This window comes from Macrosteles quadrilineatus, unplaced genomic scaffold, assembly GCF_028750875.1.
Source record: "Macrosteles quadrilineatus isolate MER2022 unplaced genomic scaffold, UCM_ALF_1.0 Scaffold_1__1_contigs__length_201487025, whole genome shotgun sequence".
In the NCBI taxonomy this organism is placed as follows: Eukaryota; Metazoa; Arthropoda; class Insecta; order Hemiptera; family Cicadellidae; genus Macrosteles; species Macrosteles quadrilineatus.
In genome coordinates, this window is record NW_026542594.1 from 129,730,754 (window position 1) to 129,745,042 (window position 14,289).

The 14,289-nt window shown below is 36.0% G+C and overlaps 1 protein-coding gene across 2 annotated transcripts in view; it reads left to right on the forward strand.

The window, feature by feature from the left end:
• The window catches only part of LOC128984882 (serine/threonine-protein kinase PRP4 homolog), a 116,451-nt gene that overhangs the window by 32,359 nt on the left and 69,803 nt on the right, over positions 1 to 14,289 (forward strand). For both annotated transcript variants that reach the window (XM_054404255.1, XM_054404260.1), the window contains exons 5-6: positions 93 to 784; positions 9,073 to 9,215. In XM_054404255.1, the coding sequence (XP_054260230.1) occupies positions 93 to 784; positions 9,073 to 9,215 (835 nt within the window). The remainder of the gene's footprint in view (positions 1 to 92; positions 785 to 9,072; positions 9,216 to 14,289) is intronic.

Consider the following 14,289-nt stretch of genomic DNA (forward strand, 5'->3'; position numbering starts at 1 on the left):
AAATCAGTGAGAGAACATGTACATTGTTAGGTAACTTTAGGAAAACATTATTGTCATTAGTGTAATTGTCATTTGATATTGTGTGATTTTAGGAACAAGTCACCCCTGCGCCCTAGAAGAGAGGTGGTTGATGTAAACGACAGGAGTTGGAGAGCTAGACGTCAGCAATCGCCAGACAAGTCTGTTAGTGGTGAAACAAAGGAAAAGAAGAAAATAACTAGTAAAACATGGGAAAATAGGCCTTGGGAAAGAAGAGTTGAAGAGGGACGCAGAGAAAGAGGAGATAAAACTGACCGATGTACAAAAAAAGAAAAAGATATTGTCAGGTCTGACAAAGATAAACCAGAAGAACTTAAAGAAGGCAATCTTAAAGTAACTGATAACCCTTTGTTTGAAGCAAGGAGAAAGAAATTTGAATCAACCACATTGGTTGAACCGGCTAGTAAAAAAATCAGATTGTTTAGTAAGAAATCAAGTCCTGTTAATGAGGACAAAAGTTTGGAAGGTAAACAAGAGTCTCCAAACCTCAATAAAAGAGTAAATGAGCACAGTGTTCAAACAGAGGACGATTTGTTGAGTGGTCAGGAGGAAGTCGATGATATTGATAACTTTTTGAATGAGGACCAAGATGTACTGGATTTGTCAGCCGAAGTGTGGGATTCTGATGAAGATCTGTTACCAAGAGCAAGTAAAGTAGTTTCTAATAATAAAAACGCTGGTAAAAAAGTAAAATCATCAAAGAAACAATTATCAGTAAACATCAAGTCTTCACCGAAAGAAAAACGTAAGTCTTCAACTGAAATACAATTTAAAATAAGTTAAATAAGGTTGTGTTAACGACACGAGCGGAAAATTTAAGGTACGAGCCTTGGCGAGGTGCGTACACTACTTAACCTACAACAGTGTTTTAATTACTTAACATCACTACTCATAACTTCTAAGAGAGGTTATGTTTTCCTTTATAACCTCTCATTGCCACTGACAGTGATGCAACGAAACATTGTACCAAACACTAATTGCTCCACTCAACAATTAAATTGGTTTCATAATGATGTTATTTGGTCCAGGATCACTTCTTGAAAATTCACATCTAAAAATCTTAACACATCTTAAATGAACAAACATCATTTAAATCGAACATAATGTACGACACAGCGATTCGCATCTACAATAATGAGAGGCAAAAATACCATCGGCATTGTTCTGATAACGGGAGGGGGCAGCAAGGTCAGCCACAACCCCAGTCATGACAAAACGTTTGCCCGTGCCGCGTCGTGTGTGGAACTAGTTCCCGAATTTTATGTTAAATCGTATTCGTCCGTCAATGTCTTGTGTTTTATTTATTTACCTAACCCGCCATGTAGGGATGGACGGGTCCCGAAATTTCGGGAATTTTTCGGGAAAAAAATATTCCCGATTAACGGGACGGGATTACATTTGACTCGGGAATTTTTCGGGACGGGATTTGGTCCGATCGTCGGCGATTTTTCCGCTTCGCGAGTGCCGATAATGCCGTTATTGCGAGCGATAGGTCCGCGAACGCAGGAGACGAAGTCATTTCGACGATTACGCCGTGACCGCGGAGTCCTACCGACGACCGCGCCGTGACCGCGGAGTCCTACCGACGATCGCGCCGTGACCGTGAGTCATTCCGACGATCGCGCCGTGACCGCGGAGTCCTACCGACGATCGCGCCGTGACCGCGGAGTCCTACCGACGATCGCGCCGTGACCGCGGAGTCATACTGACGATCATGCCGTGATGGCGGAGTCATGCTGACAATCGAGCCGTGACCGCAAGTCATACCGACGATCGCGCCGTGACCGTGGAGTCATACCGACGATAACCCCGTGACCGTTAGTCACGATGACGATCGCGCCGTGATCGCGAGTCATGACGACGATCGCGCCGTGACCGCGAGTCATGCTGACAATCGCGCCGTGACCGCGAGTCATACCGACGATCGCGTCGTGACCACGAGTCATGACGACGATCGCGTCGTGACCGCGAGTCATGACGACGATCGCGCCGTGACCGTGGAGTAATACCGACGATAACCCCGTGACCGCGGAGTCATACCGACGATCGCACCGTGACCGCGAGTCATACCGACGATCGTGGCGTGACCGCGAGTCATGACGACGATCGCGCCGTGACCGCGAGTCATGACGACGATCGCGCCGTGACCGTGAGTCATACAGACGATCACCCCGTGACCCGAGAGTCACAAGTTTCTATAGGTACCTGTAAATTGTTACCCATTTTTTGGTTTTTATAGATCAGTGCCACAAATGGTAAAAATTGATTTTGTATGTCTTTTTTGGTAACTGCAATACAGTACTTTCTTTTTATTCACAGAAAAAAATCCCGTCCCGTCCCGTCCCGAAAATCGGGAAGGAAATAAAAATCCCGTCCCGTCCCGTCCCGAACTAAAAATTCAATCCCGTCCATCCCTACCGCCATGTTAAACTTCCCTATCACAAGCGTGATGTATACAACTTCCTTACTTCTCGAATGATGTAAAGTTGAAAAAAACTCACTCGGTGAGGTAATGAAACCCATTTAAATAACATTGAGTGCTTAACTTAAAAATTATACCTCTATGGAGCCAACGACGTTCAACCCTAGAAATCAGCTGTGCGCTTGAATGTTATTGTTATGCTTTAAAGTATTTTCCTAACCTAGCTTTTGTTTGTAAAAGAACGTTACTCTTAGAAGATGAGTGAAATGGATAATGAAAAATATTGTACGTAACCCCGTGTATATTGTCGGGTCAGGTAAAATCTTGTACGTTACACGTTACGCAAGAGCGTGTTTACATCACTTAGGTGAATTATGCAACTCGCTTACGCTCGTTGCACAACATTCACTTGCGTGATGTAAAAACGCTCTTACTACACTTGTAATGTAAATAGCTATTAAATGTCAGTGTTTTGTGTGTTTGAAAAACTCGACGACCTCGCAAAAGTAACAAGAGCCTGATGATGAGGTTATAACCTCGAAACCGGTAGCTCATTACTACAAATTTTATGATCATAGACGGAAACAGGTAATCTTAAATTAAATTGGCCTGAACAGCTGATTATTAGAAGTTCAAATCATTACAATTTTACTTCTTCTATCTCAATCCTTGAACCTCATTGGTCCGTGTCATTGGCCCGTGTTGTTATGTACAACTATGCTGTTATAAGAAACTTTTCAATTCTAAGAACTGAACTGAAACGTCTACTTTAAAACACTGTTGAAGGTAATAGTAGTTTACGCAACGATTACTTTAAGGTAGCGTTAACGACACGAGTTTGGCTTGTGCCTTAAAAACTTCAACGAGTGTCGTTAACACTATTTACGCAAGTTGCGTACACTACTTTGCCTACGTCAGTTTTTTTATTACTAAAAATCACTACTCATACTTGCCTCTCGTTTCCACTGACAGTGATGCAACAAAACATTGTACCAAACACTTATTGCACCACTCAACTATTAAATTGGCCTGAACAGCTGATTAGTTGAAGTTTGAATAATTACAATTTTACTACTTCTCTCTCAATCCTTGAACTTCATTGGTCCGTTACCCGTGTTGTTGTGAGTACTATGCTGTTATGAAAGTAAACAATGCTGTTATGAGAAAGTTTTCAATTCTAAGAACTGAACTGAAACGGGTACTTTAAAAAACGGTCGTAGGTAAAGGTATTTTTTTACCCACACTAGAACCTAAAAAAAATGTCCGATGTTACCGTACTTAGACAGAGAAGAAATTGGGAAAAATTAGATATAGCCAAAGATTCGAATTGAAAGAAACAACATACAACATACAAGAACATATTGGATTTTAATTGAATTAAAGGTGATTGTCTTGATGTTGGTTGGTATGTGATTGTGAGTTTGATACAACAAACCTCAGAAGCTTAACAACAGGAGTCATATATTATATATTATTTATATATTATATATATGTTATATACAGGTGATTCACATCCACCTGCAACATAATTTGTTCTTACTGAATTTCAGTCCAATTTAATAATGTTATCAAATCATTCGGAATTTTTAAATACAGGGTGACACAAAGGAACCGGATGTTTTTTAAATAAGTAGTACACAGTAGTCAAAAGGAATAAACGGTATCAGCATTCTGACACATACTTTCTCCCATAAGTTTGTCAACAACCTTTATCATGTGTAAGCAGTGAGAGTAAATATTCAGAAATGGGATTTGTACAATTTTGTTCAGAATTTAAAGGACTATAACATACAAAATTTTTATCAAAATCATTCGGGCCATTTTTGGGGAAATCAGATATTTCCGTTATTTTATGGGGTTTTATGGGAAAATAACATAATTATTTACAATAACTTTTGAACCATAATTTTTACAGAAATGGGACTCATACCATTTTGCTCAAAATATAATGGACTATAACATACTAAATTTTTATCAAAATTGTTCGGGCCATTTTTGGGAAAATCCTATTTTCCCGTTATTATATGGGGTTTTATGGGAAAATCCCCATTAAAAATCAAAATTTCTAAAAAATTAAAGAAACTATCAAAACTGTAAGGACCATAACATAGGCCTACTATGTTAAATCAAAACCGGAATTTTTTCTAAAATCCTATTTTTTGTTATTTTATGGGGTTTTTATAGGAAAATAAACTTAATTTACAATAACTTTTGATCCGTAATTATTACAGAAATGGGAATTGTATCATTTTGTTCAGAATTTAAAGGGCTACAACATACTAAATTTTTATCAAAATCGTTTGGGCCATTTTTGAGAAAATCTGATTTTTCCGGTTTTTTAAGGGTTTTTATGGGAAAATCCCCATTAAAAATCAAAATTTCAAAAAAATAAAAAAAAGCCTGGAGATACCATGGATTAGAACCTACATACCAAATTTCATCGAAATCGGACCACAGGTGTAGTCCCTAGCTCTGTACACATCCAGACACACAGACACACACACACACACACACAGACACACAGACGTCACTTCAAAAACCACTTTTTTGGGTCCAGGGGGACCCAAAACGGATATATCCACTCAAAACTCAAACTCGAAAATTTTGACGAAAACAATACTTTCTCCATATACTATGGTATAGAGGGAGAAAGTAATAATACCCCCGCCGCAGCAAACCTGCAGACTAAGCGAATTTCAACTTGTCTGATTTAATTTTTACTTAATTATATCCATAAATAATAAAAATTTATTCCCTATTTAAATAACATTAGATTTAATGAGTGCTTAGGTTTGCTGCTACGGGGAAGGTAAAAAGTGTTTTTTGTCCATACATCAATATTATAGGATGAAATAAATAAATTTACCAAATTTTATCAATATATATCCATAAACAAGTAAACTACAACAATTTTCATTCTTCATTCTCCATAAGAATAACATTGGAATTTTAAATTAAACTATTTTTGAATTTTCTCCGTGACCATTAGGCATACAACAGCGCATCAATATACTGAATTATATATTTTTTTAAGCTCTACAAAACAATTTAAAAAGAAATTGCAAAATTTTTTGTTTTTAGGGTCAAAAATGGGAAAACCCCATTTTTACCCCAAAAAACCTCCCATAAACCCCCGTTCCCATGGTCCGATTGTGCTGGGTCGCGAACTCGTTCGAATAAACGTAGGTTTACACGGTCAAAATCAGACAATTTTTGTTTGAGTTGTCGCGCTTACGGACACACACACACACATATCTATACTATTATATAAAAATCTAATGGTGTCTGTCTGTATGTGTATTACTAATAGATGCAAAAACTACTGAACCAACTGGGCTTAAATTTTACAAAAATATAGCTACCATACCAAGGACCATTATAGGGCTATTCACGTTTCGATACTGACTGTAGGCTTTGCCCCTGTGGCTTTAAAAGTTCTGAGGTGAACATTTTAAAAGTAAATATTGATTGGTCTCCATGGCTGTGATGAGAACACTAACAATGTTTGTTTACATTTGCTTTGACATTTAAATATAAACAAGAAGAACTGCTAAACTGCATACATCAATTTCAGACAGCTGATACAAAGAAATTAAATATAATATTTTCCATAAATATGAGGTAGGTTTATTTTAATCTAACCTTTTATCATGGATTATTTATTCTCTGTATCAACTCCGGCTCTGCTTTGGATTTTTTAAAGCGTCTTAAGTTAATAATCCTAAGTGAAAATAATGTTATTGATATGTTTTCATGGAAACAGTATGAAAATTACAATGTATAAATGTTTTGTATGAATTTGGAGGCTACTTTAAATAAATTCTAACTGCTTCACATGCGTTAGATTAACTTAACATAACTTGCACATCACATTGTTTTTTACATGCATATTTAGGTAAATTAAGTTATTGTGTTTTGCTAAACCTATGCTTAAATTAAACTAAAGAATATCATCAATAACTAAATTGTCGTTGATTTTTGTTTTCTAAAATCTGTTGTACATGTGTAACTATATTTAATTATCAAATGGTAATACAAAATACTCTTATTTTATCTTAACATAGCTTTTAGTTCACATTTACTTTATTTGATACATTTATTATTTGTGTTTTGCCACACGACTGATTAAATTAAACCAAGGAAAATATCATAAAACTAAGCAGTACACAGTGTTCTTTTGTTTCTAAAATCAATGAAATATCTGTTAGGGTACTATGTTTTCTTAATGGTAAGTGTGAAAATGTAAAGGCAATGGCCGATGGAACTGATTAAAAGAAATGGTTTGTATATTAAGTTGTTTGTTGATATTTTTGTATAGTAGAATCAGAGATGCAATGAAACATATACTGTATTTATTTGCTATTACATTTTTTAGTCCTTGATGCTTTGATAACGATATTAGTTTTGTCTGCTGTCTTTAGTGCTAAATTATTTGTTTGAAATTTTTTATAGTACCTATAGATATAGTTTCTTTAATATTTCAAAAGACTGTATTGATAAGGCACAGCAATATTTCTAAAGCTTATAACAGCTGACTTAGTTTTGCTAATGATTTATTGTGAGTGAAAAAACTGAAGATAAAAGGATTTATGATTATAAAGAAGAGTTTAATATAAAGATATTTAAATTTAATAATTAGTATTTTTGCAACTTCAAAATTGAAATTTAAAATGTCAATAATAAATTAAAAGATGTGTAATTAAGGGAGATGAAGGTAAATCTGGTAAATCATGTATGTCAAAGTTTTACTCGAAGATTTGGTCAGTTTTTCTCATATCAGCCTACACAAGATTTAAAATTAATAAAAACCAAAACGGTGGTATACACTTCTTACCAGATTTAAAAGTCATAACTTTAAACGTTTCTATTAAGGCCAAAAAAGTTTAATTTTGTTTCTAAAAGCGTTGGCGGATGTGTAACTATTATATGCAAGAGATAAATATTAAAATGTTTCTATTTTGTGTCCTCTTCCCGTTGCAAAGCACGGGTACAACAGCTAGTATATATATATATATGAATTAGAACGGATGGTGTTTTTGGCCTCTAGGGAACTCAAAATGAAAAATTAAATCGGTCCAGGGTCCAGGTCTTACCATGAGTACTACGGTAATAGCTTATTCCCTACATGGGAAATTCGCTTAAATGGTTTTAATACTGTACATAGTGAGGTAAACGTTTGCCATTTGTTCCCAAAATCTCATATTTTGAAAATGACGTCACGCATATGGCGGCCATGTACTTCTCTACAAATGTTCATTCTGGTCTGAAAATCATCTGAAACTCGGGTCAGGAGGTCTTGTTCAATGCCATTGATCTCTTCTGTGATTGCCAACTTCAAATTCTCTAGAGTACGTGGTTTGTGAACATAAACACGCTTCTTAAGATACTCCCAAAGGAAGTAATCACAGCTGGACAAGTCAGGTGACCTTGGCGGCCACGGTATGTCACCAAAGCGAGAAATCACCTGATTAGGAAACATTTGCCTCAAGACTCTCATTGATTGGTCTGCAGTGTGGGCTGTAGCACCGTCCTGTTGAAAATAAACCCTTCTTCGGTTTATTTGACGTCTGCAAAGTTCTTGACGGAGAAATGTGTTCAACATGTGAACATAGCATTGAGAGTTCACAATCACTGTTACACCATTTTCCTCAAAAAAGTACGGCCCAATAACACAGGAATGAGATACCGCACACCAAACTGTAACCTTGGGAGAGTGTAGAGGTTTTTCATTAATGTTACGGGGATTCTGACTGGACCAGTAACGGAAGTTTTGTTTGTTTACCGAGCCATTAAGGTGGAAGTGGGCTTCATCACTCATTAACAATATCTTGTTTGGCTCGTTGTTAAACAATATTTGCATTTGCGTTAATAAAGTTTACTCGTTTATTATAGTCAGTCACTTTAAGTTCCTGCACTATCTGTATTTTATAAGGATGGTACTTATAGATCTTTCCGAAGAATTCTCCTTACCGATTCGCGGTTCATGTTCAGCTCTTGAGCATGTTTTCGCGCAGACCTGCTTGGACTCCTTATCAATGCTTCTCTTACTCTGGTGATGTTTTCGGGTGTTCTCGAAGTTCTCACAAGGCCTGGTGGTTTCTTTCTTGTTATATTCCCAGTTGTTTGAAATCCTGAAACCCATCTTAACAGCGTATTTCTGCTTAGAACCGTTCCATGGCGTTCAATATTAAAATGTCAACGAAATTCCCGCTGGGTTTTGACGACGGATTCACCATTTCACCACGGACAAAAGTATCGTATGCCAAAACACGATAGTCTACAGTCCACTGTGCCATTAAAAAAAAATTGCAAGCCTCACTGAATGTTATGACATAACCTCAATCTTCCTACCACGTGCGACAACAATGGAACAGCTGGTTAAAAACGTCCGGTTCCTTTGTGTCACTCTATAACAGTATTTTTTCATTGCCAAGAAAAATATTAAGTCACAACAGTTTTATTTACATAAAAATTTTCTTCTTCTTTTATTTTTTTATATTTAAGGTTTTTTAACAGTTACTTGGTCTAATCCATAATAACCAGCCAAATTATAGATCCTAAAAAAAAACTTTAATGAAAAAAACCTCTGACTTATTATTCTCAACTTGCAGCTGAGGGTCACAGCGCACCAGTTGTTGAACCTCAGAGGAGTACAAGTCCCAGTGTGGAACAGAGGCAGGATAGGTCAGCAGACTGGGACGAGAGTGATCTGAGAGCTCAGTTGAGCCGTCGTCGGGAGGAGAGACTCACTAAGGTAAACAACGAGATTTCACTTGCATTACAACTTAACTAACTAACTTAATTAACTTTTATTCATGGTGACAAGATAATATCTAAATTATAATTCTAAATTTTACTTACAGGAGAGTCCTCAAAAGTGCTTGATTTTGGGATAGTCTATTTATAAACACAGAAATGTAGTTGTAACACCCAAACAAAATATGGGATTTTTAAAATATAAAAGCACGATATAAATTTTATATTATTAAAGTATTTTACTCTATTTAAAAAACAAACCCAGCACTATTTTATTGGATCACTTCAGTTTTCCCTGAAAATTCATGCACCAGAGTGACAAGGATAATCCTGCAACTTAACCAGCTGGAAGTGACATCACTCATATTTGAACTGAGTGTCTTGTAACTGGAGTTTGACCCTGATTAGATGATAACTGAGCTGTAGGTAGGCATTAAGTGTTCATAAACAACAACTTTGGTGTTTCCTTGTTATCTATTGGGACAGTGATAAGCATTTTTAGCAAAAGTCAACATTCGGGTTGTATTTTCCCTTGGGCATATTGGCTGCTCTGTTGAAAAGGTACCTGGGGTTAAAAGGTTTAACTAATATTATTGATGTACAGATTTATGTATATGGATTAATTACTTGTTTGTCAGACCATGGTGGTCAGGTACTTGAAATAAATATTACCCTCGATCATGAAAAAAAATCCATAGTAAAAACTTGTAGAAATATTTGCCAGGAAAACATCAATTTGTTTTAATCAAAACTGAAAGATCAGAATTGGATGGAAATTTACATGTCTCCTGTTGAATATAAGTACTCTAAGTTCCATTAGAAATTTTTTTATTATTTTAATTAGTGCTTTCCACAAATTACTGTTAGAACAGGCTCCAAAAAGAATTGCTGGATGAATACTAGGTTAATAGAAAAGAGGGAAACTATTGTTAGGACCTATTGTTAGGATTGTAAGTGTGCAAGAAATCAAGATAATGAGTGCAAAGTAGTGATGGTCGGATCCGGATATCGGACTACCTGATCCGCCGGATCTGAGCTAGAACCGACGCCCGATCGGATCCACAAAAAAATGGATCTTGGGCTGGATCCGGTTTTAATGGATCCGATTTTTTTTTTATAGTATTAACACAAAACGTCTAGAGATGTGCGAGTATTCAAGATTTCGAGTTCGAGTAGAGTATGGCCTTGACTCGAGCTTATCTTTTGAACTCGCCAGTTTGAATCAGTTTGGTTTAGAATTGTAAAAAATCAATATTTGTTAAAATGTAACTTGTGTTTACATAAAATGATGGATAATTTGTATTATGGTAGATTCTACAGTAATACAAATATTTCTACAGTGTAGAAATAAACAAGAGGTAGTTGTCCTAATCTATTTTTATAGCTGTCACAACAGAATAGGTCAACTCAAAGCAGTCGCTGGCGACTGACTGGCAATGGTATACTGACTTGACACAGAATGGAATGACATGATCGGTAGTGATTTTGTTTTAAAAATACTGTTTCACAATAGAAAATTCCACTACACATAAGCAATAAATTAAGACACCGTATCATAAGCACCGTATCAAGACACAACGCAAGTGAGTCGTTTCACGTGGTTTTGAGGATTGCGTGGTCTTAGCTTGACACCGAGATACCGTGGTGTTAGCTCGACACTTCAAGGAACTAGGGTATTCTGTTCAAACTCTTACTAAATGAGCAACCCTTCTTGGAATTTGAAGTGTTTGTTCAGTCAGCCAAACAGCGTTACTCAAGTGAAAGAAGTTCATTTAGGTAGTAATTTCGATGATATATCATAATACCGAAGGGCTTATAACTAGAATTGTTCATTTGGAAAATAAACAATTCTTATTTTTCTTCCTGGACTAAGGGCGGTGTTTACCGCTCAAGGACTCAGGGTAGACAAACAATTAATTATAAAACTAGAAGATAATAACATGCTATCTTAGGCAGCTACTGTGATGATCGCCAGGGCTGCCATCATACACGTTGAACTATTATTCGCCATACCGTTCCTCACATACTAAAACATACTTTTTGACACACGGATCAATAGGATTTGACAACCGATTTCCTAATAAAAACGGTATATTGTCAAAATTTTTGCGCTCAAAATAGTAGACATCATAATCTACTATACAAACTACTCTGTGTCGGGTACTATCTACTCTGTTTAGTGAGTTATTAGGTACATCATTGATCACAGTTGTAATGTAATAAGCATTATGAATCAGCATTATTCGGTATAGAGTTTGAGACCATTGTCTTTAAATTTCAAGACAAAAAAATTTCGTTAATAAATAGTTTAGTTTGTCCGCATTTTTCCATCTACAGCCTAAACGGTACATTTTCGAAAGTTTGAAAATGCCAAAATCAGATTCCTCACATACTAAAACATACATTTTGACATACGGATCAATATGGTTTGGTAATCAATTCCTTAATAAAAACAATATATTGTCAAAATACTTGCGCTTAACATACTAATTTTTATTGACCTTATGGCTACATTATCGATCATAGATGTAATAACCATTATGAATCAGCATTATTCGGTGTAGAATTTGAGACCATTGTCTTTAAATTTCAAGACAAAAAAAATATATTTAATACGCGTCATGAAACTTTGTGAACGATAAGGCTTTTTTGTTTTAAGATTTAACCCCACATATTATATACCAAAATGTTCGTCTAGGTGTGTAGATGTGCAAACTGGCTTTAGATTTTCGAAATATATATTTTTAAAGGCGTGGGCTGCCCTCAAAGTTTTTTCCATAAGGATAACATTGTGGTTGATTTGAATGTTATTATATTCTGAAACAGATGTAAATACATTAGTTAAATCCAGCTGTTTTGTTTGGTTTTGAAATGTAAACAGTTTGCATGTTTTTATAAATAATTAGAAACCTGGCAAGGAAATTTTACCTATCGGACAAGACGGAAGAAAAGTTTTACATTTTATTTTCGTTTAAACATGCCAAGGACCCGACGACAAAGAAATATTGCCGGTCGGACACGGCGAGTCGTCAACATACGGCAAGTAGTGCAAAACGTAAGGAGCCCAGACGAGAAGCTGGAACAGTAAACGTCGACATTTTAAAGATGAACAAAGAGGACAAGATGAACAAAGAGGACGAGGTGAAGGATTTTCATCCTGCTGCCATAAAAGATAAGTGAATCTACCACCATACCGAGAGAGCTATTTTTATATCCAGAGTCTACTAAATAGAGCAAATCATTTGAGCAGAAACTACAATGAGAACATTAGATCGTACAACTCTGCACTCCCAAGCTAAAATTGAAGAACATGGTGGAGGGCCTTTCATGTATAAGGTGCACGACACAATTCATCACTTAATTCGCACCTTACAACCGTCAGAAGGGGAGCATCCCACATTTACCCAAATTTATATCTACGACGTCGAAACCACTGTTCAAGAAAGAATGCTAAACAAAGCTAATGGCTCTTGCAGCACTGAACTCATGCACATTTTGACTCAACATTTGGTTGACATTAATCCATACGCGCAAGTTTTCAGCATGATGAGCTCTGTTCTTCAAAATACTCCTACTGAACAGCAAAAAGAACTTTGAATAAATTGATCGAGCTCAAGACCACTGTCGATACACTGAGGCAACTTCTAACGACGTTGCTATAATATCCTAATTTATTATTCGTGCGAATTCGCACGGGTTTACCTAGTTCCTTTTAAATATGAAAAATCATAAGGTTAACATGGGAAACTCCAGAGCCACCGGGGCGAAGCTCGAATGCCCTATCATAATAAAAATTACTTAGTTTTCCTATGTAATGCCCAAAGAATCGGTGTATCGAATTTCAGCCTCCTAGGTAAATGGGAAGTGGGAGAATTAGTGATGATGAGTGAGTGAGAGTGAGTGTGTCAGTGAGGGCTTTGCCTTTTATAAGTATACATAGCACATTCAACCAGCTGTTAGTTAAAACAAATTATATTGGACTAAAACAAATCGATGATTACAAAGAATACTTAAAAAAATAATTTGAACATCCTACTACTGTTTTTTACTATGCATATTTAATTAATCTGCCATCCTCGTACCGAAGAATTAAATGTATCAATGGTCAGCATTACACATAGTATAAATAAGCCAACCATAAGTATGTATTTGAATTTTCTTCCAAATGCTGAATTTGTGTCACAAATTCTGAATGTTACAGGTGTTATGTTAAGCAAATTATATTGTACTAAAAGCTAGCTAGAAGCATTGACTTGTTGGAGAAGGTTAGCATCGGCTACTAGACTTTTTAAAAACTAAAACTTAATTTATAAAAAACTGGGACACTAATTTTAAATTATGGCTTTGAAATTCCCTAGTTCTCAAAATTGTCTTTCTTTCAACACAAAACTAATGAAAATCCATCGTCTGGTTGATTCAGAATCGTGAAAAAAACCCATTTACGTTTTAATAATATATATGATAGTTTGGACAGGTTTCAACCCTTCCGAGGCGTAATACATTTACACAGTTTATATGTAGACTACATTATAACTCATAAAATAGTTCTACAATTAAATGGATCTCCTTTTACAAACGTATATAATAAGCAGAAATTTTCAGATCGTCCTTGCGGGTATTTTATGGCCACAAATTTTGACAAAAGGCTACACCTATTTACAGTTTTGACCAAACAGTTGGCAAGAAGCATTAATATATAAGCTATGTACCAAATATGATAATTTTAGCTCTGTTCTAATTATGACAAAACACGAAGTAACTAAAAGCGAGTTTTGTTGGTGTAGTAAGCGTTGCAGGAGGTCTACTTTACACTGAATCGACGTTCACTTTTATTGCTTTTGATCTCCCGGCACTGTTGACTCAGCGAAACTGAACTTGTATTTTACCGTATTTCGTTATATTAAAACTGCTGTTGCATTAGGTCAAATTCCCAATAAGTCAATTGCTTTAACATAGACCACGTTTTTAGCTCGGACTGTATTATTTGACTTACTGGGACTTTTGATCTACAGACACTGCAAACATTGTAGTTTTTGACCTAGCGGCACAGGTATAAATTATTTGATCTTCCG